Source organism: Fukomys damarensis, unplaced genomic scaffold, assembly GCF_012274545.1.
Source record: "Fukomys damarensis isolate Sample0158 unplaced genomic scaffold, DMR_v1.0_HiC HiC_scaffold_9, whole genome shotgun sequence".
NCBI lineage: Eukaryota > Metazoa > Chordata > Mammalia > Rodentia > Bathyergidae > Fukomys > Fukomys damarensis.
In genome coordinates this window covers 30,014,250-30,041,403 of record NW_022900921.1, presented here as the reverse complement: position 1 = coordinate 30,041,403, position 27,154 = coordinate 30,014,250, and the positions used below count along the sequence as shown (strand labels likewise).

The following is a 27,154-nucleotide window of genomic DNA, read 5'->3' as shown; positions in this document are numbered from 1 at the left end:
TTATATAACATACACATACACACATATATATTATATAAGTGTGTATGTGTGTGTGTGTGTGTGTGTGTGTGTGTGTGTATGCTTAGTAAAGTGATGGAAACTATGAATGTCCAATGCCCAACATAAGAAAAAAACTGGATTTCATATGACACATTCAAACAGATACCCACGAGATTAAAAATTCTATTAAAAATATATACAGCAGGGCCGGGGATTTAGCTCAGTGGTTCGGTGGCCTGCCTTGCAAGCGCAAGGACCGGAGTTCAATCCCCAGTACAAAAAAATATATATATATGATATATATAAAATATATGTATAAAATAAATATATATAATATATATCATATATATATATATACACACACACACAGCAGAATCAACCAATGTGCAGACATAATATCAGACCTAGAAGACAAGTTTATATTTAACAAACATCAGATGAAAGATTTCTTAAAAATAGCAAAGGACCATGAAAACTCAACAACTGCTAGACAATGCAAAGAATAATATAAGATTGATCAGAATCAATGAGAGAGTTCCAACAATTCCTGGTTTTCGATAAGGGTCCTGAGCGGGTGGCCATTGAAGCTCTTTGATACAGCAAAATCACAATGTGGGTACAACGTGGGTCAAACTATAATCAACCTATAGGATTACAGGTACAGTTGCTGAGCTTTAGAATACAGATTCCCATGTGAAATAGGAAGAAAAGGGCTAAAAGTATAGGGGAAGTCAGAAGGGTAGGGTAAAGGAAATAAGGGAAAAGAAAAAATATGAGAAAAGGAAAAAATGGAAACAAAGTCTTTATAAATAGGGGAGGGTGGAGGGTTTAAAGGGGGGCAGGGGTATGGGAAAAATGAGAATTGAGATCTGTCATGTAAAGGTACAAGATCCCAATGATGAATGTAGCTGTACTGTACACTTTTAAAAAATACCAATGAACTCAATGAACTCCTAGCTGGGCCTATTGGACCAGGTGATGCTAATTCTGGTATAATCTTGAGTTTCTGTTTATCTCTAAGGCTTGTAGGTGTGGCTATTGCATCTTCATCTTGAAGTCTGAAACTCTTCAGATTCACCTTCAGCCACAATCTTTGTGCGTCTCATCTTTTTTTTTTTTTTTTCATACCAGAGATTGAACTTGGGACCTTGCATTTGCAAGGCAGGTGCAGCAAATCACTGGCCCAGTGTCCCTCAGTTTCTGTAATGACTTCCTCAAGGGCCAAATACCTCTCTGAATGAATATGAATTTCTATCTAACTTAGCTCTCTATAATAGAGTGGCCTCAATTTATAACCACCTGCTCTCATAGTACCTAATCTAGTCACAAGAGCAAGAGTTCATTCTGCTGGGGAAATCATTAATCCATTCAGAACGGCTTCATCTTCAACCCAAACACCTCCCACTAGGCTCACCTCCCATCACAGGCACACTGGTGACTGAGCTCCAACATGAATTTTGATGGGGACAAAACATATTCACACCACAGCAGCTGTCGTTCTTCAAAAAGTGCTTGGCTTTATTCTGACAAGCTGCCGAGTTACCTGCAGATCACTCTGATTCCTTTGTGAGCTTTGTAAGAGCAGACCTAGAGAAGCTAACGATATAACAACTGTTTATATTTGTACATGGTGTCAGCCTGCCTGGCTGAAGGGTCCACAGAGGGAGAATGGTGGTGGATGAAGAAAAGAAAGACAAAGAGATACAAAAGAACAAAGAAATACAAAGCTGGAGCCAGGTAGGGCTTTCCTTCTGATGGGAGAAAGACTCCCAGGCAACTGCAGCACATTTATTATCTATAGTGGTAGAAAGATGGAGGTAAAGGGGCTGGTCTGTAACTGGAGCCAGGAAAGCAGCTAAGGTCCACAGAACACCATGCTTTGCCAGTTTTATGGGGAATAGGGAAAGGACTAGGAGGAAGACACGTCCTCTTCTTGGCCAGGCCTTGCTCCAACACACCCTCTTGTCACCTATTCTCCCCCCACCCACGGGGCCCTACCTCATCTGCAGGAGGAGGCGAGTTAGGCCCAACCACAGTGCACGGTGGATACTCACTTTTGGGGTCTCTATTGAATGCCCTGAGTAACAACAAGGACTCAGCCCTGATCCGACAGAGCTCAAATATCTCCTCACTCTGGGGCGCTCTGGAATTTTTCAGCTTACAATTCCAGGGTTGTGGTTTGTGGAATTCCATTCTAAGTATTCATGACTTAATATTCACTAAACATTCAAGTGGATCCGATTCATAACTTTAGAATCTTGTTTTGGGGGTTTTGTTTGTTGGTTTATTTGCCTGTGTTTACAAAGTAGTCTTCCCTCTGGAGCCTGCCACGTAATATCTAATCACTCCTGCCTTCCTGAATTCCAATCTCTTGCCTCTTCAACTCAGTGAAACTGCCAGCTGTGCTTCTGGGTTCCCTTCCTTTGGTAGCAGATTGGAATGTGCCTCCGGGAAGACAGCTAACATGAGCATGGGACTTTATGTATTTTCATTTACTTGGGGGTCTAGTCCTGTGTGCTGCCTGTTTCCAATGAATGAAAACAATTTTGTTTGTTTGTTTGTTAGTCCATCGTGGCTGGTAACAGAAATGAGGACAGTTTTTCTAAAAAAACAACCCAAACACCAATATCAAACGTAAAAGCAAATTAATAATTTCTTAATTAATATCTTCATATATCTAGTCAGTAATCCAATTTTTTTTCAATTGAGAGAGGTAAGTTGAACAAATATCTGCATGACTTGCTTCCCTCTCTCGCTTTGGGCCTCTGTTCCAATTTCACCTTATCAGAGTACTTGAGGAGGTAAGAACATGCACACTCATTCCTCTACACTGATAAGGTAAAAAGCATTCTCGGCAGAAGGAACAGTCTGTATTGGAGCCTAGAACAGAACAAGCTGAATATGTTCAAGAAATAGCAAAGAAACTAATATGGCTATAGTAGATAAATACAGAGGAGAGAAGTAGAGAGGAGGGCAGAGGGGTAGGCTTTGCAGAGTTCTGAGCACAAAAGTCACACCATATGGCTTCAGTTTTTTAAATGTCACTAACTGCTGTGGTAAGAAAAAAATGATTATGAGACCAGGGCAGAACCAAGAGACCAGTTAGGAAGCCACTGCAAAAATCCAAACAGTAAATGGTTGATGTGATAAGGTAACAGATGGTGACTATATTTTGAAGGTAAAATCAATATTTATTCCTAAATAATACATAGGATATGACAGAGAGAGAGAGAGAGAGAGAGAGAGAGAGAGAGAGAGCAGTCAAGAACAATGTCGAGTTCTAACAGTGGTAGCACAGAGAGCCATTCACTAACCCAAGAAAGAACAGCTTGGAGAAATAGATCAAGATGGAAAGAGAGATAGGTGGAAATTAGGACTTCTGTTTGTGACATATATTTAAGAGGAAATGTCAAGTGACACATGTCTGAAGTTCAGAGGAGAAGGCAGGGGTAGAAATAAATTTGGACGCTGTCAGTGTATTGGAGAGAAGATATGAGATCACACTGACTTTGAATGTGGACCAATGAACTAAGAATCAAGCCACAGGCACAACAACACTAAAGTATGGGATTATAAGTAGAGAGGTGTCCAGCAGAGGAGATGAGATAAAAGAAGGACTGAGAGACCTAGAAGCAAGTCAAAGTAACTATATCAAAAACCAGGAGAGGGGTCGCCTATGTGGAATGCTGCCGATGGATCAAATAATGTGAGGCCCAAGGCCTGACCATCAGCTTTGGAAACAAAGTTCTTGAGTAGCTAACGGGAGATGGGATCTGTTTTCCAAGCACAACCTGTCCTTACCTGGACCGTGGACACATCATTCATTGTACCCGGAGGGAGGTGGAACTGAAGGCACAGTGCAGGTGATATGGTCGATGCAGTGGTGGGATATGACTTGGTTCCTCTCTTCCTTTAAACCTCTGCTCAAATTTTACCTTATCAAAGTAGCTGAGGAGGTAGGACCATGTACTCTTATTCTCCTACTCTGAAAAGGCAAAAAGCATTCTCTGTAGAAGGAACAGTATCATTGGAGTCTAGGATCCAGAAAAAGCTGAATATGTTCAAGAAATAGCAAAACAACTAATGTGCCAACAGCGTATAAATACAGTTCTTCTCTAATACTTGCTATCAATTTTTTCTCAGTAAATAGATTCTAGTTAGTGAACATGAATTTTGCAGGCATTGGGCCAGGTACTAGAGAAGCGGCTATAAATAAGACCAGTATTGTTATATTCCAAATACTTTCTGGAGCTCTTTAACTATTATGAAACTAGTCATAACCTTAAAGAGAAAGATCTGAGAATTATGTTCTCCTAGAAGGCTGCACGTGCTGGTGCATCCTGAGATCTAGCATTTAATCCACTCTCTTCAGATGTGGAAGAGCATAAAGTAGCATGAGACCCCTGTTGATGGCACCTTGGTATTCTGCTCCTAGACACAGGCAGGAAGGCCTGGAATCAGCTAGAAACAGAGCTGCACCTATGACACACAACACTCACAACTGTAGCACCTTGAACTTTGCACTCTCTTTACCAGAAGCAGCTCTGGAGCTGAAGAAAACCTTCGAACCCTAACAAATCCAACTCACTCCTTTCATGACAGAGGTTTTGGTCACAGAGAGATGAGTGGCCTTGTCCAGGTCTCCCTGTTTCTGTCCTTCTCACTCCTATGTTGCGGTCTATTCTCAGCCAAGGAGTTAGAGTGGTCATTAAAATGGAATCGCATCTTGTCACTCTGCCTCCGCGGCGCCTTCCCAAGTCCCTGAGTGACAGCCAGGGTCATTACAATGCCCTGTGATGTCCTCAGCTCTCCACTTAATTTCCACTATGATTTCCCCCTCACTTTCTACCTCCCTTGCTGTTTCCACTGGTCTTGTCTACTTCTATTCTTCCTTGCTCAGTCTGTCCCCTCTGCCTGGCAAGTTCCTCCTTTGGGAAGTTACGTGGCTCACTCCCTTATATCCTCTGATCTTTGCTCAAGTTTCCTTCTTCAAATGAGAGCTTTTACAACCAATCTATTTAAACTCCAAGTTCCCCCAGCCCCACTTCCTCTTGTTCTCCCTTGCCTGTTTTTCTTCATAAGAATTAACACCTCTGCCATGACTATATATCGACTTTGTTTCCAGCCTCTCTCAATTCATATTAATCTCTCTGAAGTCACACACACATATAGTTGACTTAGCATCTTCTGTTTAACTGTAGGTCTCTTTCCATGTGACCATCTAGTTTTCCCAATGACTTCCTTCGCTGACCACATGCTGCGACAATACTCTTACTGTCCCAACCCTCTCCTCCTAATGCGCTTGTAGATTATTATTATTATTATTATATACAGTTTTGTAAGATAGTTAAACCCAGTAAGAAATATATTCTTCCTTTATTCCAAATATTTTATCTGGTTTTCAGCAGAACTTTGAGAAAATTCTAGGTTGCCAACCCAGGTTATTTAAAGCATGGGCAAAGGTTAAAGAGAAAAGGAGATTAAAAAAAACATAGCCAGAAAAGCAGAAGAAAATCCAGGACACAACATCAAGGAAGCCAAGTTAGAAGTGTGACAAATTTGCTGGTAGGCACATATATTCTAGAAAGTTGTCACATACATGGCTTTGGAGTAGAACAGGTCAATCAGAGACGGTCCCTTCTTCCAACCTGAAGAATCTGCAACATTGGTTGTGTATCTATTGACTGCATTACAAACAGTATCAGGTGCGTAGCTGAAGCATTTGTAAGATTTTCGATTGGAGAATGTGACTCTAGAGACACTCATAAGAAGGCTATAATAACATTAGTAGTTAGCAGAAAGCGATCAGACATTTGGAGGTCAGGAAGCCTCTCCTAGTGCTTATGACTCTTCCACTAGGAACAGATTTGATGGAATGCTCTCTGCACCAGTCTCATAGAAAACCTAGAAGTGTTTTCTTAAAACAGACGCCAAAATATTGAAAACTCAGTTGACAGAATTACACGCAAACATGCAGTACAGTAGCAAAATACATTTAAATGCTGGAAAGATAAAAGTACTTTGAACTAGGCGTCAAGAAATCCAATCCAGAATATGTAATTTTTTTGGTGGCTTTCCCTTTGTGGGTATCAGTTTTTACATCTGTAAAATATGAGAGTCCTACTGCTCCCTCACCCCAAATGACTCAGAATTATAAACTCTGGCCAGGAGTAAAACTGTAAAATCATCTGGGCTAGGTTCTTACCTAATTCATTCTTTCAATTGTGTCTTCGCTTACATAGGATTTCTAAACAGACAATCCCAAACCATTTGCCTGTTTCTTCCAGCAAGCCCGCCTATTTGTAATATTGCTTAGTCCAGGGGCTCAGGGAGCACTCCAGTCTTTGCTGCATGGCCTAAAGAAAAGTCTCTCACTAGACTCACCTACAGCCACTTCCTGATCCTTGACTCTTACTGAGTACTCTACAGTTTCTTAGAAAGGGCTGCTCCCTTGGGCTGAGGATTTAGCTCAGTGGTTCCACCAGCCTTGCAAGCAAGCAATCACAAGGATCCGAGTTCGATCCCTGGTACCAAAAAAAAAAAAAAAGAAAGAAAGGGCTGCTCTCTCAGAGCGTCCACCCAGAAGGCTTTGCCAGCCCCTCCCCCTTCACCTAGCTAACTGTAAGTTCCTCACACCAAGGGTCACCTCCTCCATAAACTCACCCCTTCATTGAGTTAACAGGTATAGAGTGTGCCAGGCTCTGCTGGATCCCATGACTATAACGTTGACCCTCTAATCCTTGTGAAGGTCCCCTGGACATGTTTTATGACACAATCTGTCACCATGTAGCAACTCCGTAGTTGTTTATGGACACATCTGTCTCCAGCTTTTGAGGAAAGGGCTGTCATTGTTTTGTTTGTTGTATCCCCCAGAATGTTGCCTAGCAGAGGAACGATTGGACAGTATCTAATCAGTGGTTGAGTTCTTGACCAATAGGAATGAGCCTGTGCCTTACAGAGTGTGCAGTGGAGATAGCACAGTGGACAGCGAGGAGCATGGACTGTTTGTGTGGCTTTCCCACCTTTGTACATAAAGATTTTTCAATTGGGAAGAGGGGATAATTACAGTAGCTGTGTATCAGACTATTAACGAAGATTCACTGCATAGTAAAGTGCTTAGCACAAGGCCTGGCACCTAGAAGTACTCGAAATTGTTAACTGCTGTAATTAGAAAAGAAGAGAAAGAAGAGAAAGAGCTTTCTTAGGGAAATTTTGAAACTATTAATATCATCTCCCTGCCTAGAAAACAAGTGAACCCTGAAAGTATAAAGTCCAGAGTTTTGCAAAAGACCTCCCATTGAGCTAGGGTTTGGATGTTAGGAGTTGTGGGTAGGCATGTTTTCCCTCCAGTGAATTAATAGAACACCCTACACCAAAGGTGGGATATTGCCCTGAGGGAACAGAGTAGAGGAACCCCTAGGGGCAATGACCATTTAAAGAATGTGGATATTCACAGGATTCTGAAGAAAGAACCTTTCTGAATTCCCACAGGAGGCCAGCATGGGAGTGAAGGAAGGCCTTTACAGCCGTCAGGATTCATCCCCACAGCCACAGGTCATTACTCAGAAGCTACCTACAACACCCTGCTCAGTTCCCCTTTGGCATCCTCGTGCCTTCCAGCCTGTTCCACTGCCAGGCACCATTCTTAATTATTGGTGACCTTGTTGTCTGAGCTCTAGGCATCCCTGAGTACAGAATTTTTGCCAGAAAGAGGAGAAAGTGCCCAGCATCCTTATCCCCTGAGCCCAGGGCTCTAAACACTTCTCTGACTGACATCCTTGAAGTAAAAGACCAGGGACTTGGCTCCCATATAAAACCCTAAACTGCTCTTGGCACCTTGGAAGCAAGACGCCTAATTTCACTCACTGAACTACTTAATTTCACACATTTCTTTTTTCATTAAGCATTCCTGCTGCTCAAACCCTTGGGTCCCTGTTACTTTTACTCATGGCCTTGGAATAATTTAAATTAGTCTGGGTAAATTAATATTTAAATCTAGGAAGACTAATGCAGGCTTTTGACGGTGGTGGAAGTGATTTGCAGTGTCCAATAAGACGCTACTCTACCCATCAGAGTAGTTAGTCTTCTGTAAATAATTTACATAGCAGATGCATAGGGCTTTTTTTTCATTCATTTTGTAAATACAAAATCTGTAAATATAAAAACTGTAAACATAAAACAGCAGATCAAGGGACATATCCAAAGTTATACTGTCAATAAATAATCAAGCTAGAACTTGAACCTAGGGTTTCTTAAATTAAATCAATCATTGTAAGTGACAGCCTGTAATTCTCCTAACGCTCAGCTAAAAGCAGTTCCACTAAGACATTAGGAATTTTAACTTGAGGGCAGAGAAAATTAACAAACATTTTTCACAAACATTTTTTCCAGCCTGTAATGGTTTTTCTAATAACACTTTTAAAATGTCTGTTTTAACGGGCACAGATGAAAGTATATTTCAGTGTTTAGAAAATTATGACTTCATTGAATTAGAAAACAAATTCTAGTAGTGTGAGCTTGAGAAGTGGCTTTGCTAAGGAAAAAAAGGAGGCAGCGAGGTTGTAGGTTCTCTAATTTGAACTTCAGAAAACAAAGCCATGACTCTTCTCAAAACAGTTGTTCTCAAGTTATCTCTCATCTTAGAAAAACATTTCAATTCCTTTTAATGGGCCATTTGGGCCAGAAAAGGGAAAATTCTGATTGAAACAGTTCCTGGAAAGAGCTCCCAAAGAGGGGAGGCAGTCAGCTCCTGTGCTCCGAGGTGGCCTGTGACAATGTCAGCCATGCTCTGGCCAGGACAGAGCCCACATCATTGTCTTCTCCCAGCGTTATCTTTGATTTCAGGCTTTTTCAGCAGCTGGATCCTCAAAAGCAACTGCACTATAATGTAGGCATCTATCAGTGTGCTTGCCGGTCTATTGAAAAAGATGAAAGGTACGGAGCAATAGTTGGGAGTATGGAACTGTGGAGGGACTACTGGTTTGACCTGCCCTGCTAGAGTACGGGGTGTACAGAAATAGTAGACGATCACAGAAAGGTTTAACATTCTAGCCTGGAGCCTGAAATTGCCTTGGAGTTATGAGGCATACGCTGCAGTTGTCTGAAGACATGACCTGTACTTTACAACATGAGAAAAACTGAAGGTCCAGGTAGATGTGAGTGTCTACCAAAAGAGGACCTGCAGAATCGTGGTGATCTCTACTGAAAGTGAAAGGAGTCAGGGCTGCAAGAAGTGAACTGGGAAAGGGCACTCGGTGGGGGGACACATGGGCCAGAAGAGACAGTTAAGGTGAGAGACATACTAGGCCAGCTTGGGATGTGTGGTATTTTGGACACTGGCAGGACATTTACTGACAGCAGTCTCTCTGAATGGTAGGAATTCAGCTTTTCAGCTCTTAAGCGGAAGGATATGTATCTGAGACATGTGCAAAGTGCATTCATTACTAGACAGTGCGGGTCTAGAAGGACATGCACAAAAGCAAGCCCAGGCCACTTGAGAGAGCTGGCTTGCAGGAAGGGTGGTGAGCTAGTAACATTTTGTTTGCATACTTTTGTTTACTATGTAACAATTTGGGCAGGTCTTTAAGCATCAATAAATTATAAAAAGAAAAAACTAACAACCCCAAACTAAAGCTCATAGAAACTGTCATAGCAACACATAGGAAGCATTCTAACCTATAAGAAAACTGGGTTCTAGGTCATATGAGGGACTTTAGAAATTCCCAGACCTCAATTTCCCCATATTTAGTTTACAACTGAATTGATTGCTTAAGACCTCCAATTCTTAAAGTGTATACGGGCCAGCAATGATATTTCTCCTGTATTGTTTCCAAGAACCTTTCAGTGGATAAGAACTCTCTCCTGACTTCTGGAGACTGTCCGTCTGTATGATGAGACAAGTGAATCGTCTTCACAGAGGATACCCTGACTCTAAATCTATCTTTTTAGATGTGTTTTGGTCTACCTTTGTATATCAGCGTTCTCAGCTCCCAAGAACTGACATTTTCATTGTACTCTGCTCCCATCTGTGTCTTCTTGTGGTCACAAATGCCAACACAAGTGAAAAATGGGGCTGGCCTTCTCTCACACGCAGGAATGATCTGGTCTGAATGCAAAGAAATCTGGGAGGAGGGGCCACGGGAATACGTGCTGCACCTGTGGAACCTACTGGATTTCGGCATGCTCTCCATCTTCGTGGCCTCCTTCACTGCGCGGTTCATGGCCTTCCTGAAGGCCAGCGAGGCCCAGCTGTATGTGGATCAGTATGTGCCCGACAACACACTACACAACGTCTCACTTCCACCAGAAGTGGCTTACTTCACCTACGGTGAGTCAGACGGGCCATCTGCCCCAGCCGCTTCTAGGACCTTGTCTTGGACCCTTTGCCAGGGCAGCTGGTGTCACAGTCTGTGATTTGTGATGCTGCCAACTTTAGTCAGCATGAAATTTATCAGTGACATAGAAATGAATCTTTTTTTGGTATTAAGTAGTTTTTTCTATTTTTGGAAAGGTTCTTGGAACATTGCTATAATTTTTGTTTGTTTGTTTGTTTTGTTTTATAAAGAATTCTTTTTCTTGATGTGGATCCAGACTAAAGCAGAAGTACATGTCAAATAATGATCCTTTCATATGGATCCCTCTATTTTGTACAAAGTTCAACTTTTCCAATTTACAAATAAATTCTTAAGATAACTTAATTTTTTTAAGCCATGAGGCCTATAGTTTGAGGTAGTAAATTGAGATTTTAGGAATAATATAGCATCCATTTATTGAGGGCTTACAATGTTCCAGGAACTGTGTAGACATTTTACACAATAAACTCCATCTTTAACAATAGCCCTGCAAAATTGGTCTATTTTACTTGTTCCCATTCTATAGCTGAAGAAACAGGTTTTCTTGGTAGGACTTATAATATTAGCAGAAATACAGGATTGCCTTATATAGCAGAGAATCCTAGTCTGAGATTAATTGAAAATCATGCCAAATAACCTGGTGGTTATGTACCCAGGCTTTGGAAATGGGGAGACCAAAGTTCAAATTTTAGTTCTGTAGTTTACTGTGAGTTCTGGTTTACTTTTCTGCATCTCTATTTTCTTATATATAAAACAGAAATGATAATACCTATGTCCAAATGTTTGTTTTGAAGATGAAATAAAATAGTGCATGAGAGAAGTTTTACAGTATGTCCTGAAAATATTAAATGCTCACTGAATGATAACAAACTATCAGCACTATCTCTTGGGTCATTTTCTTGCTCAGACACCATACTTTCTTCAGTAAAAGAGATGGATGAGTCAGGCTTGGTGGTGTACACCTGTAATGCGAAAGCACTCTAGGAGTCCGAGGCAGAACAATTACAAGTTCAAGCCAACCTTGGGCAATTTAGAGACTTAGAGAGATGCTGACTCAAAAATTTAAAAGCAGGGGAGCTGGGCATGCAGCTCAAAGCAATGGCTGGCAAGGCAGGGAGGGACTAGCAGAAGATATACGTGAGGCTGAAAAATAACAGCCCTCATTTGTTGTTACCAGTAAAGAGTAGCTGGCCACTTTGTAAGCATTCCTCAATGGCAGTTGCTACATGTTGAAGGGTTTGGGTGTCAAATTTTCCTGTTGAAAGATGATTCTTGTATCCACAAAATCTTCGAGGTCAAGTATAGCAATAAGCTTTAGAGAACTGGCTGTGCGAAATGTGAGTTGCTGCTCACTTTCAGTGTGGACTGTATTATGTGTAAGTGTGGTAAGAAAACCTGTTTGAAGAAATGGAGAGTATTGGATTGGAAATCATCTTCTCCCCATTTAGCAAATTCAGACTTTCTTAAAGCAAAATGAGTTTTTATGTTTTCCCCCGTTGCTCAATATTCATCAGGGAAAGATGGGAGGTACTTTTCTTAATGTCATGGTTCAGTCTGCAATAGTCCATTTGCGACTTCTACTCCCTTATGAATTGTATTAACTGTCACCTAACCCAAACTATAGCACATTATTGTCCTTACTTTTGTGGTTCGCCTTGTGCCCTTGGAAACCTGATCTCTCCTAGTGCTCACTCCTGCCCCAGTAACGGAGGCAGAGCGCCCTCTTGTGTCCAGATAGCCAGTGGTTCCTTCGAACCACAGCACAGATTTTTCAGTTTGTGGTAAGACAATTTTTCTCAGCTCCAAGATGCAGTTCCGTTTTTCTGTATCACCACAATGTTGTTTGTCTTATACCCATCACTCCTCTTACAAGCCCATCCGAACAAAACATTTTTCACTAAAAGTGCTGAACTGGTCACTAGGACCTGAAAACAGCAAAATCCATCTTAATAGATTATGAGTGGCTTCTATTATTATAGCTGAGATTGAAGATAGTAAATTATAAGGGACAGAAAAAAGAAATTCTTTTGGTATGTACTTAATAGAAGAAACACATCCTATTTCATGGGATTCAGATGTGTTATTTATCAATAGAAAGTGACAGATATATTGGAAAATACATAATTTATTCTCCTTACTTGTCCTTCACAGACTTTTGAGTTATGATCTTGATGAGAACATAGTCTATGATGTTATTGTTTCCAAATGTAATTAAGAATGTGCTACATGAAATTTTGTGGCCTAGCTTCCCTTATTTAAGGTTTCTTGTTGCTCTCTATTATTATAACTATTTAACAGAGTCCACCTTTGAAAATAAAGAATAAAATTCTTCCTCCTCCATCACCCTTGGGTTCCAAGAATTGCTATGTAATATTCTTGCTATCTGCACTTACTGGGCTCTGAAAAGGACCCCATACCCCAAATCCAATCTTTAGAATGGCAATAATAATATCTACTCTACAGGGTTGTTGTGAAAATTACAGCTAATGTAAGTGTAAGGGCTAATTTAGGTTTCTCCATGTTTCTCAATTTAAGTCTCACTTAGCATTTCTCAACAGGGACACTATTGGCTTTTTCAGCAGGGTGACTTTCATGGTGTGGGGCTGCCTGGAGCACTGTGAAACATTAAGCATCCCAATAATACTCCTACCCAGCCATTGTGACAACCAGACAGCCCCACACTTTGACTAGGAAAGAGGTGGTACCCTTCTGAGTGTCCTAAATATAGCAGGCAGCTTATTAGTGATGGGTGCTATGCCTTGTACCATTAAAAGTGCAAAAGGAACACATTGCATGTTTGCTCTGCTGCTACAGGGCAGCTCCCGCTCCAGTGATCACCACTGACCACATGAGGTCTCTCCAGCTAAGAACTGGTCCTAGGACTCTTACTCCCATCATGGCAAAACTGCCAGATTGGTAGCCACTTTGGGGGCCTTGGCTAAATCACAGGGCAAATTTCCCAGCACATGTTACCTGGGGAACAAAACCCAAAAGTATTCTCTCAAGCAAGATCCTTCAGATTCCTGCTTCCTATGTGAGCATAGGACCCATGCTCATCCCTACCACCACCTTTTGCTGCTTCTCCAGAAAGTGGGATGGATCCTGCATACGGAGCTAAGCACTGTTAAGGGGACACAATACTGAGCAGTGTGGCAATTACTATGACAGGGATGTGTACAGGCTACCATAGGAGCACACTAGGGAATGGGGTCCTGCCCAGCCTGTGGCAGTGACAGAATCTGTCCTTGAAAAGGTGACACCAGCACAGAGTCTTAAAGGATAACTAGAAATGAAGTGAGGAAGGGTGTTCCAGGCAAGTGGACCAGCACATTCAAAGAGGGTGACACCTTCTGTGTATTGGGAATAATCTAAGGCCAAGGCAGAAATGGCAAGTCATGTGGTCGGGGACCACTAAAGATACCTAACTGGTTTCTCTTTCACAGAAGATCCTGCCCCCTTCCCTCTACTATGAGTAACCCAGATTGTTTTCTTTTAGCCAGGGACAAGTGGTGGCCTTCAGACCCTCAGATCATATCAGAAGGGCTGTATGCAATAGCAGTCGTGCTGAGTTTCTCACGCATTGCTTACATCCTGCCAGCCAACGAGAGTTTTGGGCCCCTGCAGATCTCCCTGGGGAGAACTGTGAAAGATATCTTCAAGTTCATGGTCATTTTCATCATGGTATTTGTGGCCTTCATGATTGGGATGTTCAACCTGTACTCTTATTACCGAGGTGCGAAGTACAACCCAGCGTTTACAACGTGAGTATCCCAGGGCTTGCTCTTGAGGGTCTCTGGGATTCCTAGGAACCCTTGCGAGTCTCTTGCAGGTGGCTTCTTACAAAACTTGAGTTCCTTTGGTATCTCGCAAGGTGAAAGGCAACTTTATTCAAGGGTGGCTTAGATTTCAAGTTCAGAAGGTGGAAGAACAGAAGAGCTGGGTTAAATCCTCATTTAACCACTTTCATGCTGTGTGGCCATGAGCATATTTCTTAACCCCACCGAGCCTGCATTTCCTAGCCTTTAACATGGGCAAAATAATACCTGACCCACAGACATAATATGAGGATTCAGTGAGCTGGTGTAACTCACATGGGAAACCTTCAGTAAATGGAAAGGATGATGATGATGATGATTATTATTATTATCTTATCCTGTGTTATCTAGAAAATAGAACCCTGCAAAACATTTGCTCACCTGCTCTTCATGAGAGCAGGAATTGTTGAAGGGAAGTAAGACTGAGAAGGGAAGGAAAATGAAGAATGGGAGGAAGGTACGCCTGGAAAAGGTGTCACGACATGAAAGGTATAGGAAGTCAGGTACAAAGAAGACTAAGACAGGCTGATGCCCTGACCACTGTCTGCCAGAATATAAAACCTGAGGATAATGGACTTCTTGAGGGAGAGTACATGGAAACATCCCATACAGCTCAGAAGAATCGGGATGTGAAATAGAGAATTTATCCATCAAATTTTTCTTATCTGCTCATGAGTCAGATCCATAATACACCTGCACTTCCAGGGCAGTCCTAGGGCAACTGTGACTAAGGCTCAGAGCCGTGTCTAATGGCTCAAAACCCAAATGCCAGGTCCTTCACGGCTTCCTGGTAACAAGTGTTAGGGAGTGTTTAGCCCTACTGGTCCCTCTGCTGTGCTTGTGATGGAGACCTGACTCTCCTTTCAAGATCCTGGATAATATAGAGGTAAAACTGCAAGTGGGCACAGGTCAGCAGCCGTCCATACCCGGCTGGGCATCTACGCACATCAGTGCTCATGCATGGGCATCTTGCAACACTGTGTGCTTCTGTAGTCAGAGGCCAAGCAAGGGAAGCAGGAGGCATGTGGGCGGGGTACAAGGCAAAGTACTGATATCATGGTCTGCTAGTAGTTGCTACGAGAGCTCCAGCTGGCCAGGCAGGCAGATCAACACAATGGCACTGCCCATAAGGAAGTGGAGTCAGAGCTCACCAAGCCCATGTCCGCAGAGATCCAAAACTCTTCCCTCCTGTGGGAAATGCCAGGTGTCCTCTTGGAGGACCACTCCTAGCACCAAGCAGGGTCTAGTAAAAGGGTCTGACAGGGCCAGCCAATGGTCCATTTACCAGTCAATGGACCTTAAGGCATGTCACTTGATTTATCTGAGGTTTTATAGCCTCATCTAGACAATGTAAACAAGATATCCCATCTTATTCATGAAAGTTTAGTGAACAGATGCACCGGTTTATGCAAAGTGGGCATGTCTCACCTGTGGCCTATGGGTTGGACATACCCGACTGGCCTGAGCTGCACTGAGTGAAGTTGAATTATCCTAGGTCTCTATAATGTACAAGATAATTAATGTATGTGAGTAACAAAACTTCCTTTAAAAATACTTTTATTATAATCTAGTTGTATCCAACATGTCACAGGTTGAACATTCCTGAAAATATTTAGCCATAAAGCATTTGCAAGGGATGTCCTTCCCAGGACCCTCCTATTTCTAGAACATCCCCTTGTCTTCAGCAAGCTCCTTCCAGGATCTTGAAAGGAGAGTCAGGACTACACCACAAGCACAGCAGAGGGACCAGTAGGGATAAATACTCCCTGACACTTATTACCAGGAAGCCTTGAAGGACCTGGCATTTGGGTTTGAGCCATTAGACATGGCTCTGAGCCTTAGTCACACAACATCCCTGAGCAGTTCTACCCGGTATCAGGGCCTCTGCTTACCTTGCTTCTGGAGAAATCACTCGCCAAGGGAAGACATTTAGGAACCAAGTAAACTGACCTCCATGATACTCAGGGAGACTGAGGTGGGAGGATCACAAATTCAAGCCTTAGTTTCTTAGCAAGACCCTGTCTCAAAATTAAACATAAAAAGAAAAGTGGGTAGAAGGCTGAGGATGTATCTCAGTGTGAAAGCCCTGTGTTCATCTCCAGTACCATAAAAGAAAAGACGAAAAGAAGAAATGAGATACATGCAGTGCCTGGGTTATAATAAAGCCTTCAATAAATGGTAATGATGACAGTAGAGATGGGGGCAAGACATGGGCGGAGGATAAATGACAGGTAGAGAAACCTGGGTAGTCACTCGGCACTGTAGGGCAACCTCTAGGCAGTGGCCTAGCTGACAAATTGTCCACCAGCTCAGGTTGAAAGCTTTTCAGAGTCAGCCTGGTCTACTTCATATCACTGTAATACTCAGCAGTTCACTGTTGAAAAAAATAGAATAAGCTTGAATCACCCAAAAGCAAATTTGCTGTAGATGTGCCAGAAAAAGGCCTCCACTCATCATGAGACACACTGTTACCAGAAACAAGATTTCAGCCAATAAACAAAGGCTCTTACCCTCTGTATTAGTCACTATCCTCATTGCTGGAACAAAATACCTGACATCCACAACTTAAAGAAAGAAAGGTTTATTTTGGCTCATTTTCCAGAAGTTTTAGTCCATGCTGTCTGGCTCCAACTTTGAAATGGCCTGGTAGGAGGTCCTGCCATGGAAGATAGCTGCTGACATCATGTCTGTCCAGAGGCAGAGAACAAAGGGAGAAACCAGGGAGGGAGATACCATCTACCAGGTCACAGCTCCCGTGACACCTCTTCCGACCAGGCCCCACTTCCTAACATCACATTTAGCTATAGCACCCCCATGGTGCAAGAATCTTCCAAGAGTCCTGCCTATGAGCACACGAGGCTTTGGGGGGACATCCAGATAAAAATCACAAATTGTAACACTCTCCATGGTCAGGACCTGATATTCCCTCCTGTGTTTCAAGTCTAGCATTGTACCTTCACGAGGGTGAAGGAATAAACAGGAGAAACAAAGCCTAATTTCAAGGGAGCAGGATAACCAGTGGACTGAGCATTTGATGGTATGAGTGTCTTCCCATCTCTACTGCCCAGGATGTTCTGGGTAGCTCCTCCCCTGCCTTAACTGGGAACCTATATGACTCACAGCACCATAAAAAAAGGCCCTGACTTAGAGAAGGGCTGATCTAGCCACCATTCTTAACCAGATATGGCACAGCTAGCTAATCTATGTATAGAGTTCTGGGCTGAGGTCTTGGAAAGATAAAATCAGGATAAAGAAGCAAAGCAATTAGTTTCCATGTGCTAGGAACCAAATGAAGACCTTTCTGAAAATGGATAGATTGATCTAGTTCACTAGAAGTATGAATATACACACCATTTGAACAGCCTTAAGTGAGGTCAGTGGTATTTGAACCATGCCAGAGCCCAAATGAAGACCCCAGGCTTTCCAGGATAGGAACGTGGGAGAAAAGGGATGGGGGCTATGCACATTTAGGAAGAACAAGATTTCATTGTCCTGGCAGTTCCTGCAGTGGGATGTGTAGCTGTAAATAGGATTTGATTGAACAAGAAAAGTCAATAGAGCAGTGAAGTAGAAAGAGGAAAGAATGGATTTTTGTAAATGTCATCTTTTACCTTTTGACTGCTCTATGGAGCATGTTACCCCCAAGAGATTTTCTTTGATGGTATTTTTTTTAAAAGCCACAGAAGGATAAATAAGACTTGTTTCTGAATGGCCTCAGAGCTGTGCTGATGAGAAAGTCAGGCAACTCTACTTAGGAGCATGCCTGCTTCAAAGCAGCCCAGCCAGTTTGGGGTTTTCCCTCTGCCCATCCACAAAGAAGTGGCCTACGCTCTGGGGAATTTTGAATCTTTGGGGGAAGACAGAACTCTTCTGTAACAAAGAGACTGTAGAAAACCCAGTCCTACAGAAGGAAAAATTGGTTTGGAACACTATGCAGGAGTCCCTGCGCCTCCATATTTGAATTTCCCTCCTACTATACTTCAGCCATGTTCGAGAGAAGCCAATTTTCTTCAGGAGTCAACTTAGAAAGGCAGTTGTTGGGACTCCAGAGGGAAATTACTCACAAGAGCCCTGACGGCCCTGAGAATTTGGTCCCAGATCACAAAAGCCAGTCCCATCTGTGTCCCACAAATTATAATTCTATCTCAAAGGAGAGGGTCAGAGCAGGCATTGTAAGACTGAATCCTTCAACCCCCAAGCAAGCCACATCCTAAGTTCGAGGGTGTTCTGATTCCAGAGTCACATAGCTCCTTCCCTACCCCTAAATTCCCATTTCTTCCTCCCATCAGACATTAGTGAAGACACTAGAAGAAAATGGAGGATTGAACTAGTTCACTCCCAAGTGTAAATAAATGTAAAGTATTAACAGCCTTAACTGAGGCCAGTGGTCCTTAAACCAGGCCAGAATTTACCTACAGACATGGCTAAAATTGGAACTTCTAGGCCCCACGGTTTAGCATGTAATTACGGTAGTTCCAGAAATCTGCCTTAACAGAGCCATTGTAGGATTTTCATATACGGTGGGTAAAAAATATGGATCTGATCCAACCTCATCATTACACAGAAGAGATGGAAGCCACTCTCAGCTCTGTGCAACTCAAAAGCAAATTGCCTATTAAGTAATCCAAGTGAGTATCTTATTAATAGGATTTCAGGCCATGCACACAGATTTTGATTTGTTTTCTTTTGTTTTTTAAACACAAGCCATTGAATAAGGTAACCAAATCCAGCAGAAGCAAGCCCTAGAGTCAGATCCGGCATTGTTTTTCATAGCCACTTTGGTGACATGACTTAGACTAAATACATGCACGCAGGTCCCGGGCTGGGGACCTGGACCTGTCTGGACCTGACAGATAGCACACCTCCTGGCAGCTCATCATCTCCAAATCACCACTCCTGGAAGCTGCAAATAACCAAAGGGGAGGAAGAGAAAGCATCCAGACCACTTTTATGCTCCCAGAGTACAGAAATGAACTATCCCAGAAGGTGGATGTGGGAATTTAAAAAAAAAAAATCACCAGGGAGCACATCTTTTTTAGGAAGGTCTTTTTAAGAAGTTCTCAGTTCAGAGTGTTATGAATTTTGTTACTGGGATCATATTTTTTATTATATCTGTAGAAGTCAGTAGAGAACTAGGATTTGCAGTTTGTTTTTTAGTAAACACCTGAAATGCGTATGTTTTATAAAGCAAAGACTTTCTGATTACAGGTTGTATGGAAACCTTGGGATCCCATCACTCTTGCTACAGTGTTAGAAAATGAGAAAAGGTCTTTAGCACACAGAGGAAATACAGGTTGGGTGAGACATGCATGCCTACCTCATACAGTCATGTGTGGCATAACAATGAGGACACTTTCTGAGAACTGTAACATTAGGTGATTTTGTTATTGTGTGAACATCAGCCTGTACTCACATAAACCTACTCGATAAAGCCCTCTATACTATGTATGACCCTCACTGGATATGGCATATGTGACCATCATCACATATGTCATAGATGACCATCATTGTATATGCATGTGGTCCACTGTTGATAGAAACATCGTTATAAGCCATATAACTAGACAGATACACAGAGAATAGGAGTGGGTAGAGGAAGTAAGAGAACCCAGAGGGAACTAGAGGGCTGTCTAACAGCACATGAGGACCCTGGCCTCTCTTGTGTATGAAATTGGCCTCCTCCACTTAACTGCAGATTAAGTGTGGGCACTATATTCAAAATATGACCCCAGCAAACCTTTTCTACAGGCTGTTGTGGCAGCCTCATAGGATAGCTGGGCTGACACTTTTCTAATCAAAAAGAATATCTCTCTTAAGATTATTCTCTCTCCCCAGGAGCTATTCTAATGGAAGAAGCTTCAGCATTGCTAGGCAAAATTAGAAGCTTCTGTGTTTCCTAAGAGTTACAGAAAATTTTCATATTCACTTAGGGAGGATTTATAGATACCCACCAGAAACAGGAGGCACTGATTCAGCTGCAACCCGCTTGTCCGGGCCGAAAGAACCCAGCTACCACCAGCAGTCCTCAAAGGGGAACTGGGGCCGAGGGAAAGGATCCTGAGGAACGACATGAATGCACACCCTTCCCCGGGAAAGCAGCACCACCCTGCCTACCCTGGACTGGCCATTCTAGAGGTTGAGGCTCACTTACTCTGCTCAAAGCTAAAATCAAGCCCTACACAGTTCTTTTGGAAGCTGCAAGGGACAAGAATAATAACAATAAGGATCATGTGCTGAGCAATTAGTTGTGATTGGCTGTGACAAAAACATGTGTCAGCCCTCGCACTGAATCCACACTATGGAATGACACAGAAACAACTGCAGGAAACAGATTTAAAAAGAGGTATTGGACTTGCCTAGATCACAAGGCCTGGAAGAAGGCCTTGATATAAATACATCCCAACTTTTGTGGCTTCTCTTCATTTTATGCCTTCCGAGAAGAATGGGGATCCCTTGCCCATATGCTTTGAGGTAGAGGCTGAGTCTGTCTAAAAACTGGGTCACTTTCTTGGGATATGAAATTTAAATAATAGTATACTAAATTCTAGTTTTTATTATCAATAAGAAACTGATGATTCTATATCTATGTCAGCCCTAGACATGTTGAAGAGGTATCTACTCCAAAGTGACCTCGCTCATTTAAAAAACATTTATGGAACAGTCACTCTATAACAAATTCTAGATTAGCCCTGAGATTGTAGAAAGTAATAAAGGACTCCTTTACCCCTGAGGAACTCATAATAAGTGGAGACAGGGGGCGGAGGGGCAAGAGCTAAGAGGATACCCAGGCATCAGAGAGGAGAAAGTGTTGAACTCTGCCTGGCAAGGTCAGGGAAGGATTCAAGGAAGATGTGTTCTTATGGGTGGTTTTGAATAGGAAAGCATTCTAACCTGTGCAGGAAATTTTTGAAGAACTATTTAAGTAGGCAAAAATTTGAAGAGATGGAGGCAGAATAAATCAGAGCTCAGAAGAATCCAGTTTGTGAAGGGCTTATAAGTCTCGATAAGGTGTTAGAATAACCCTAAGATGTTTTTAGGAAGAATGCTGTGACAACTGTGAGAAGGATGGACTGGAGGGTACAAGAGTGAATGTTCACACTTGGCCTTAGTTTCAGGCTAAGCATCTGACAGTGAGAACAGCCATGGCCCCTCCCTTCTTGAAACCTGCAGACGGACTGGGAAGAAAGATGTCCATCAAATCATCACAGGGAGGAAGCATGCTTACAAGCAGAAAATGTTCTATAAGAAAGGAACCTGAAAGAAGGGCAGCTCCAGAAGGAACTGGGCACAAAGCACTAGAGGCTCTGGCAGGGAGCCCTGAGAGGGGACACGCTACCACACAAAGTGGGTGGTGACACAGATGGACGAGCTAGGCTAGGGAGGAAGAATGGAAAGATCTCACTGCACAGGAATCCTGCTCAGGCAGCCAAGGCTGGATTATGTCACAAAGCTCACCCAAACCAATGGCCTACAAAGAGAAACTAGGGAAAGGTCACTGTGGCACATAGGACAATGGCCCATTGTCAGTCGCCGGCAGACAGGAACAGAACATGCTTGAATATGTTTGCAGGTAGGGAACATGGAAGGAAATCAGATCACGAGGCTTCACAAAGGACAGGTGTTTCCCAGGATCCTGGGTCAGTGTTGGAACCTGGACATCTCTGATACCAGAGCTCTACAGGCTTATATCACCACACCTTATTAATTTTGAAAGTTGTCATCTCCACTTTTCATCTTAAAAATTTGTCAGGCATAAGGAAGGGTGTTTGGAGGCATGAGAGAGCTTATCAAGCCCATTTCGTGTGGGGCAGCCAAAGCAGAGGAGTTCTGGGATTTGATGGAGGAGACGCTGTTATTAATAATGCAGCCTAGGTCAGGCCAAAAGAGTATGGGTAAGTAGAAATGACCTTAATCAGTCAAAAAGAAGGTTTGAACCTAAAATAGGTTCTTATTTTTGCACAAGTGTCTAGTGAGTGGTAACATTTTTTCCTGGGTTACTTTAGAAGAATAATTAAACCTGGACAATATTCTATCACCTAATGTTTATTTACATGATCACTTGATGTTTATTCATAGCATCAATTTTAAAAGTTTTTGGAATGGGATGAAAGGTCACTAAGGGGAAAGAAATCTGAAGATATACAGAAAATATACTCCTCTAGATAGTGTGTGTCTTCGTGGCACATTGTTGAGTATTACCTTCAAGTCCTCAATGTTTTTCTCAGGCTAACTGGAGCCCACTGACAAACAGAAAATTTCTACCCTTTTATTCACTAAAATTCCATCTGGGATGAAAGTACGGTTTATCGTCAAAGTAACAGAATGACAGGAAACTGGACTCTGTGGAGGGGCCCAGGAGGTGGAAGGAGCCAGGTTGCCCATGGCCTAAAGACTTTGGCTGGTGATTGATTGGCTCTGACTGCTGCCATATTAAAAGCCACCGGAACAGGGGAGCAGTATCTGATTTCTATTTATGAAAAATTTCCTGGGAATTAATTGTAGAATTCAAGAGGCTTTCACCCAGATGCTGGAGCCTGATGTAGCTGGGATGGGAATGGGGGTAGACCCAACATGAGTGAAAAGCTGTAGTAACTCTACTGAGCAACTGATATAAGCCAGACAGTATTTTATGCTGTTCTCAAGCATCTTGTTAATTCACCCAGTACTTACCAAAAAACCCTATTAAGTAGAGATTATTTATTGTCTTCCCATTTAATAGCTATGAGGTATAGAGAGGCTAAGTTTTAGGGGGCAAAAACTTAGTCAAATCCTGATTTGCCTGACTTCACAACCTGTACTCTAGCAGATTTATCAGCCATCAAGATTCATGCACTTATGCAGTAGACAGTGCATGTACTGGTCGCCTTCTGGGTGCCAGGTTTTTTTGTGCAGTCTCATGATTAGAAAAAAACATAGCTTTTGTCCTCAGGGAGCCTCCAATCTACCAGGAATATGGTTTAAGCCTTGGTACATATACATCTAGGCTCTGTCCCATCCCAGTCCTTGGCACTGATTCTGTGGCCAAACTTCTCTCCTTGAGTCCAAATCAAACTCCTCATTTTGGTGCCAAGTTAGAACCAAGTTAGAGGTAATATAGAAGATAAGGCCTTGCAGGGTCATGGCAGGCACGAGGTTTAGACTTCCTCAGACATTTCACTGTTTCCCCTTTCTTCAACTCTGGTATGATTGCTTTGGTCTCTGGGCCTGGGCAGTAGAGAAACACAGCACTCCAGCAAGATCTTTATCCATTCCAAATTTCTCCATCAACCCAGCCTGGATGGCAGGTAGGCATTGTTCCTCCTTTCACAGAACTCTAACATAGCACCAGCTATTGTCTTCTGAACTTGAGAAACAGCCTTTTGAGATCTAATCCTCCTGCTTAATTTTAGCATGCCATGTGCACATTTGGGTGAGTAGCTGCACTGAACTCTTGGGTTGGGGGAGGGGAGCTGTGGCATTCTGAAGAAACCACAATTTTCATAACAATTGCCCAAAACTCTCCCCTTGTTGATTAGTTTGTTCTGAGCACAGTATATACCTCCTCTTCAGGCAACCTGTTATTAAAGTCTCATTATCCAGGAGAGACAGACCTGGTAGAGAACTGATTACCTTGTCCCTGCCTTGTCCCCATCTACGTGACAAGTAAGCCCAAACCTCCCACACACACACACCCCCGCCCAGCAGAAGAAGGGTGAATCATGATCTATTCAACAGCACTCACAGGCACTTTGCTTTTTTATTTCAGTAGGAGCTCTTCTTGGGAGTAGGGTGGCCTATTGACTAAACTTCAGTCTTTTCCACTGCAAGCCAAGAGCCAAAAATAAAGAGACAGCATAGGCAGGGAAAAAAATCAGAATTTGCATGAAATCAAGGGCTTGTGATGAACCCTATAGACAAGAAGGAAAATAAAGCTTGTTCAGAAAAGTCAATAAGCAGCTGAATTATTAACTTCATTCAACATCCAAGTAGCTGATGGGGCTGGTGTGCTCACAGGTAAGGCAGAGGCAAACAGAGCACCTTGCTTACAGCTTTATAGCATTCTCTCATCATGCTGGGCTGTCTTTTGGACTGGAGTCTCCAAAAGGACAGAAACACATTTGAGGATACAGCTCTGTATCCTCAGCTCCTGATATGACACTTGGCATGTACAGTTCAATAAATAAAGAAATGAATCTAGCCAAGGATATAGTTCAGCAGCACAGTGCCTGCCTGGCAAGTGTGAAGCTCTGAGTTTGATTCCCAGTACAAGAAAGAAAGAAAGAAAGAAAGAAAGAAAGAAAGAAAGAAAGAAAGAGGGAGGGAGGGAAAGAGAGGGAGAGGGAGAGAAACAATAGCTACTACTGATTGGGCTCTTGCTATGTATTTTATAAAATTTTCTCATTGTACCTTCATAAGCAACTAAACAACAGGATACCATTATGTCTGCCTCACAAATGGATAAATTAAGTCTCAAACAGGCTTTGTAACATGCCAAATTCACACAGCCACTACATGGTATTGCTGAGATTTGAACCCAGGAATGCACCTTTGCTCTTCTTACTCCTCCAACTATCTGTGAAGTGATAGAGTTGAAGGAGTCTGTGGCAAACTTGACAACCCTGGTAAGCAGGATAAAGATGGGTCATTGTAGCTGTCATTTCTATCAGTGAAGAACCTCAAATTTAGCCTTGAAACCTGCTAGTTGACAGTGGGGCTTTTTGTGAGACATGTGCCTTCTTAGTAAACATCAAGCCAATTCCAAGACAATGTCTCCCTGAAAACCAAGTCCAAACCTCCCCAGGGATGGGTCTTCTGCCCTATCTTCTGGGTTCTTTTATTAACGAAAATTGTAAATGATGATTGATACATGTCTTAGAAGGCACCATAACCTCACAGGATACAAGGGCTAGCTCTGGGACCTGAGCCCTTGGGACTCATAATGTACTATTAGCTGCTTTTCAAGACCAGCTTCTCTCTGAAAATATATTATTGTAAGTTTTCAAAGTCAAGCTAACACAAATCTTTTTCTACTCAGGGCAGTGAGGCCAAGTTCCATTTATTTCCTGCCACATATTAAACTAGAAGCTAATACCAGCATGGCATCTCACATTAATTGTGGAGTTCTTGTCACCCTAAAAGGCACTAAGTTTTCATTGATGTTCCCCCCCTTTTTTACTACTGTTTCTATTATTTTCATATTGATTTATAAGTGCTGTTTATGTAAGAAGGACATCATCATCATCTTCATAGTGTTTGCAAATACAAATTCTTTCCTTATTCAGTGTTTTGCCTTATATTTTATTTATTATGTTTTTTATATAAACAAGTTAAGTTTTGTGTGACTAAATCTTTTAATTTTTATAGTTTCTGGAATTTATCCCAGCCCGAGATTATATGCTACTCAGAAACAATGTAACCTAGCTTTTGATGATGTAATTTTTAATATTTAACTCAATGGCTCTCCTCAGAATTTCTCTAGTTACATGGTACAAACTGTGGATAAAATACTGTATTGCTTATAATTTAGTGCAGCTAATTGAGCATAACTCAGCCAGTAAGATTCCCTCTGTCAAAATGAGCAATAAAATTGATCTATTCAGGTAATACATTGAATGCTCAGGTCAAGGCAGATGGATATAAAGACCCAAGAAGTCCAAATGATGAATCTCCCATCCTGAGAGACTCAAGCCAATACATCTACTCTCTCTTTAAAGAAAAATTTTGTTATCTCAACTCATTTTTCTTCCTAAAAGAGGAAGTAAATGCCATGAACACTGTCCCTTAAGAATGTAGAAGCAATTGTCAGAGACGCAAAGTTTAGCTCAGACCTCTTCCTGGCCAGGCAGGGGCAGGTGGTCACTGCTATGGGAAGGGTGGCTTTTACTTGGGCAATCTCAGGGAGTCTATAGAGTCTCCTAGAGACAATGGGCAAGTCTAACTTCAGTGGTTAATTCTTAAACTATAGAACAGAAAACAAACAGGTATAGGGCTATGGAGATTGTCTGGAAAACAGATAACAAATGAAACAGATTCCAAGCTAGGCCAAATGTCCTCAGCTAGGGGTTCTGATGGAGAAGGAGCTAAAGTCTAAATTTAGAGATTTGTAAATATTCTTTCACCAGAACACATACTGCTTATTGGGGTCTGCCTCCTTCTTCTTGCTGACATAAAATCTCTAAGTGAAGGAATCTGTAAATCAGAGCTCTGTAGCAAAATTCATAGTGAGAAGCAAATGAGAGAAAAAATACACACTAAATCTGGACCCATTTCACCTAATCAAAATGCAGAAAGCTTTCCCTGGATGTGCTTTATAATTGCTTGCTTCATTTGTTTCAGCCAGAGCTTTGTAGGATGTTTCAAGATAAGAAAGGAAAGAGTTTGGGTAAAACTATCTCTGTGTCACTAGGATCACCCACTTTTAAGGTTATCTGTGGCAAGTTCATAGTTCTGGGCCAGACCCTGCCCAGCGAGATCATGCCCTACCATCTCCTCTAGTTTGGGGCTCATTCGGGGCCACTGTGCCACAGTTCCCTTCCTCTAGAGTGAAAATCAAGATTGTTATGTACTGGGAGACAATACAACAGCAAATCTTGCTACACAAAAAATGTCATCTTTTCACAAAAAATGGAGGCTGCATCTTGCATGAAGAAAATGCTTTCTACTTTCTCAGAATTGCATTAGAGAATGGAGTTCAGTAACAACAACTTTGTACCCCATCATTGCTTCAAAAACTAGTAGTGGGGTATGTCTGTAATCCAGCATTCAGGAGTCTGAGGCAAGAGGATCACTACAAGTTCAAGACCTGCCTGAGCTACACAGTGAGATCCTGTCTCAAAAAACCAAAAGACAGGGCCAGTGATTTAGTTCAGCGGTGCCCTGCCTGCCTTCCAAGTGGAAGGTCCTGAGTTCGATCCCCAGTATCACCAAAAAAAAAAAAAGAGCAAATAAACAACAACAAAAACAAACCAGTAACTAAATTTCTTCTCAATAATACTCAAATCAATTAAA

The 27,154-nt window shown here is 42.2% G+C and overlaps 1 protein-coding gene across 2 annotated transcripts in view; it reads left to right on the top strand.

The window, feature by feature from the left end:
- The window catches only part of Trpc7 (transient receptor potential cation channel subfamily C member 7), a 142,878-nt gene that overhangs the window by 98,290 nt on the left and 17,434 nt on the right, over positions 1 to 27,154 (top strand). For both annotated transcript variants that reach the window (XM_033761670.1, XM_010614105.2), the window contains 2 exons: positions 10,094 to 10,327; positions 13,849 to 14,113. In XM_033761670.1, coding sequence (XP_033617561.1) covers positions 10,094 to 10,327; positions 13,849 to 14,113 — 499 coding nt within the window. The remainder of the gene's footprint in view (positions 1 to 10,093; positions 10,328 to 13,848; positions 14,114 to 27,154) is intronic.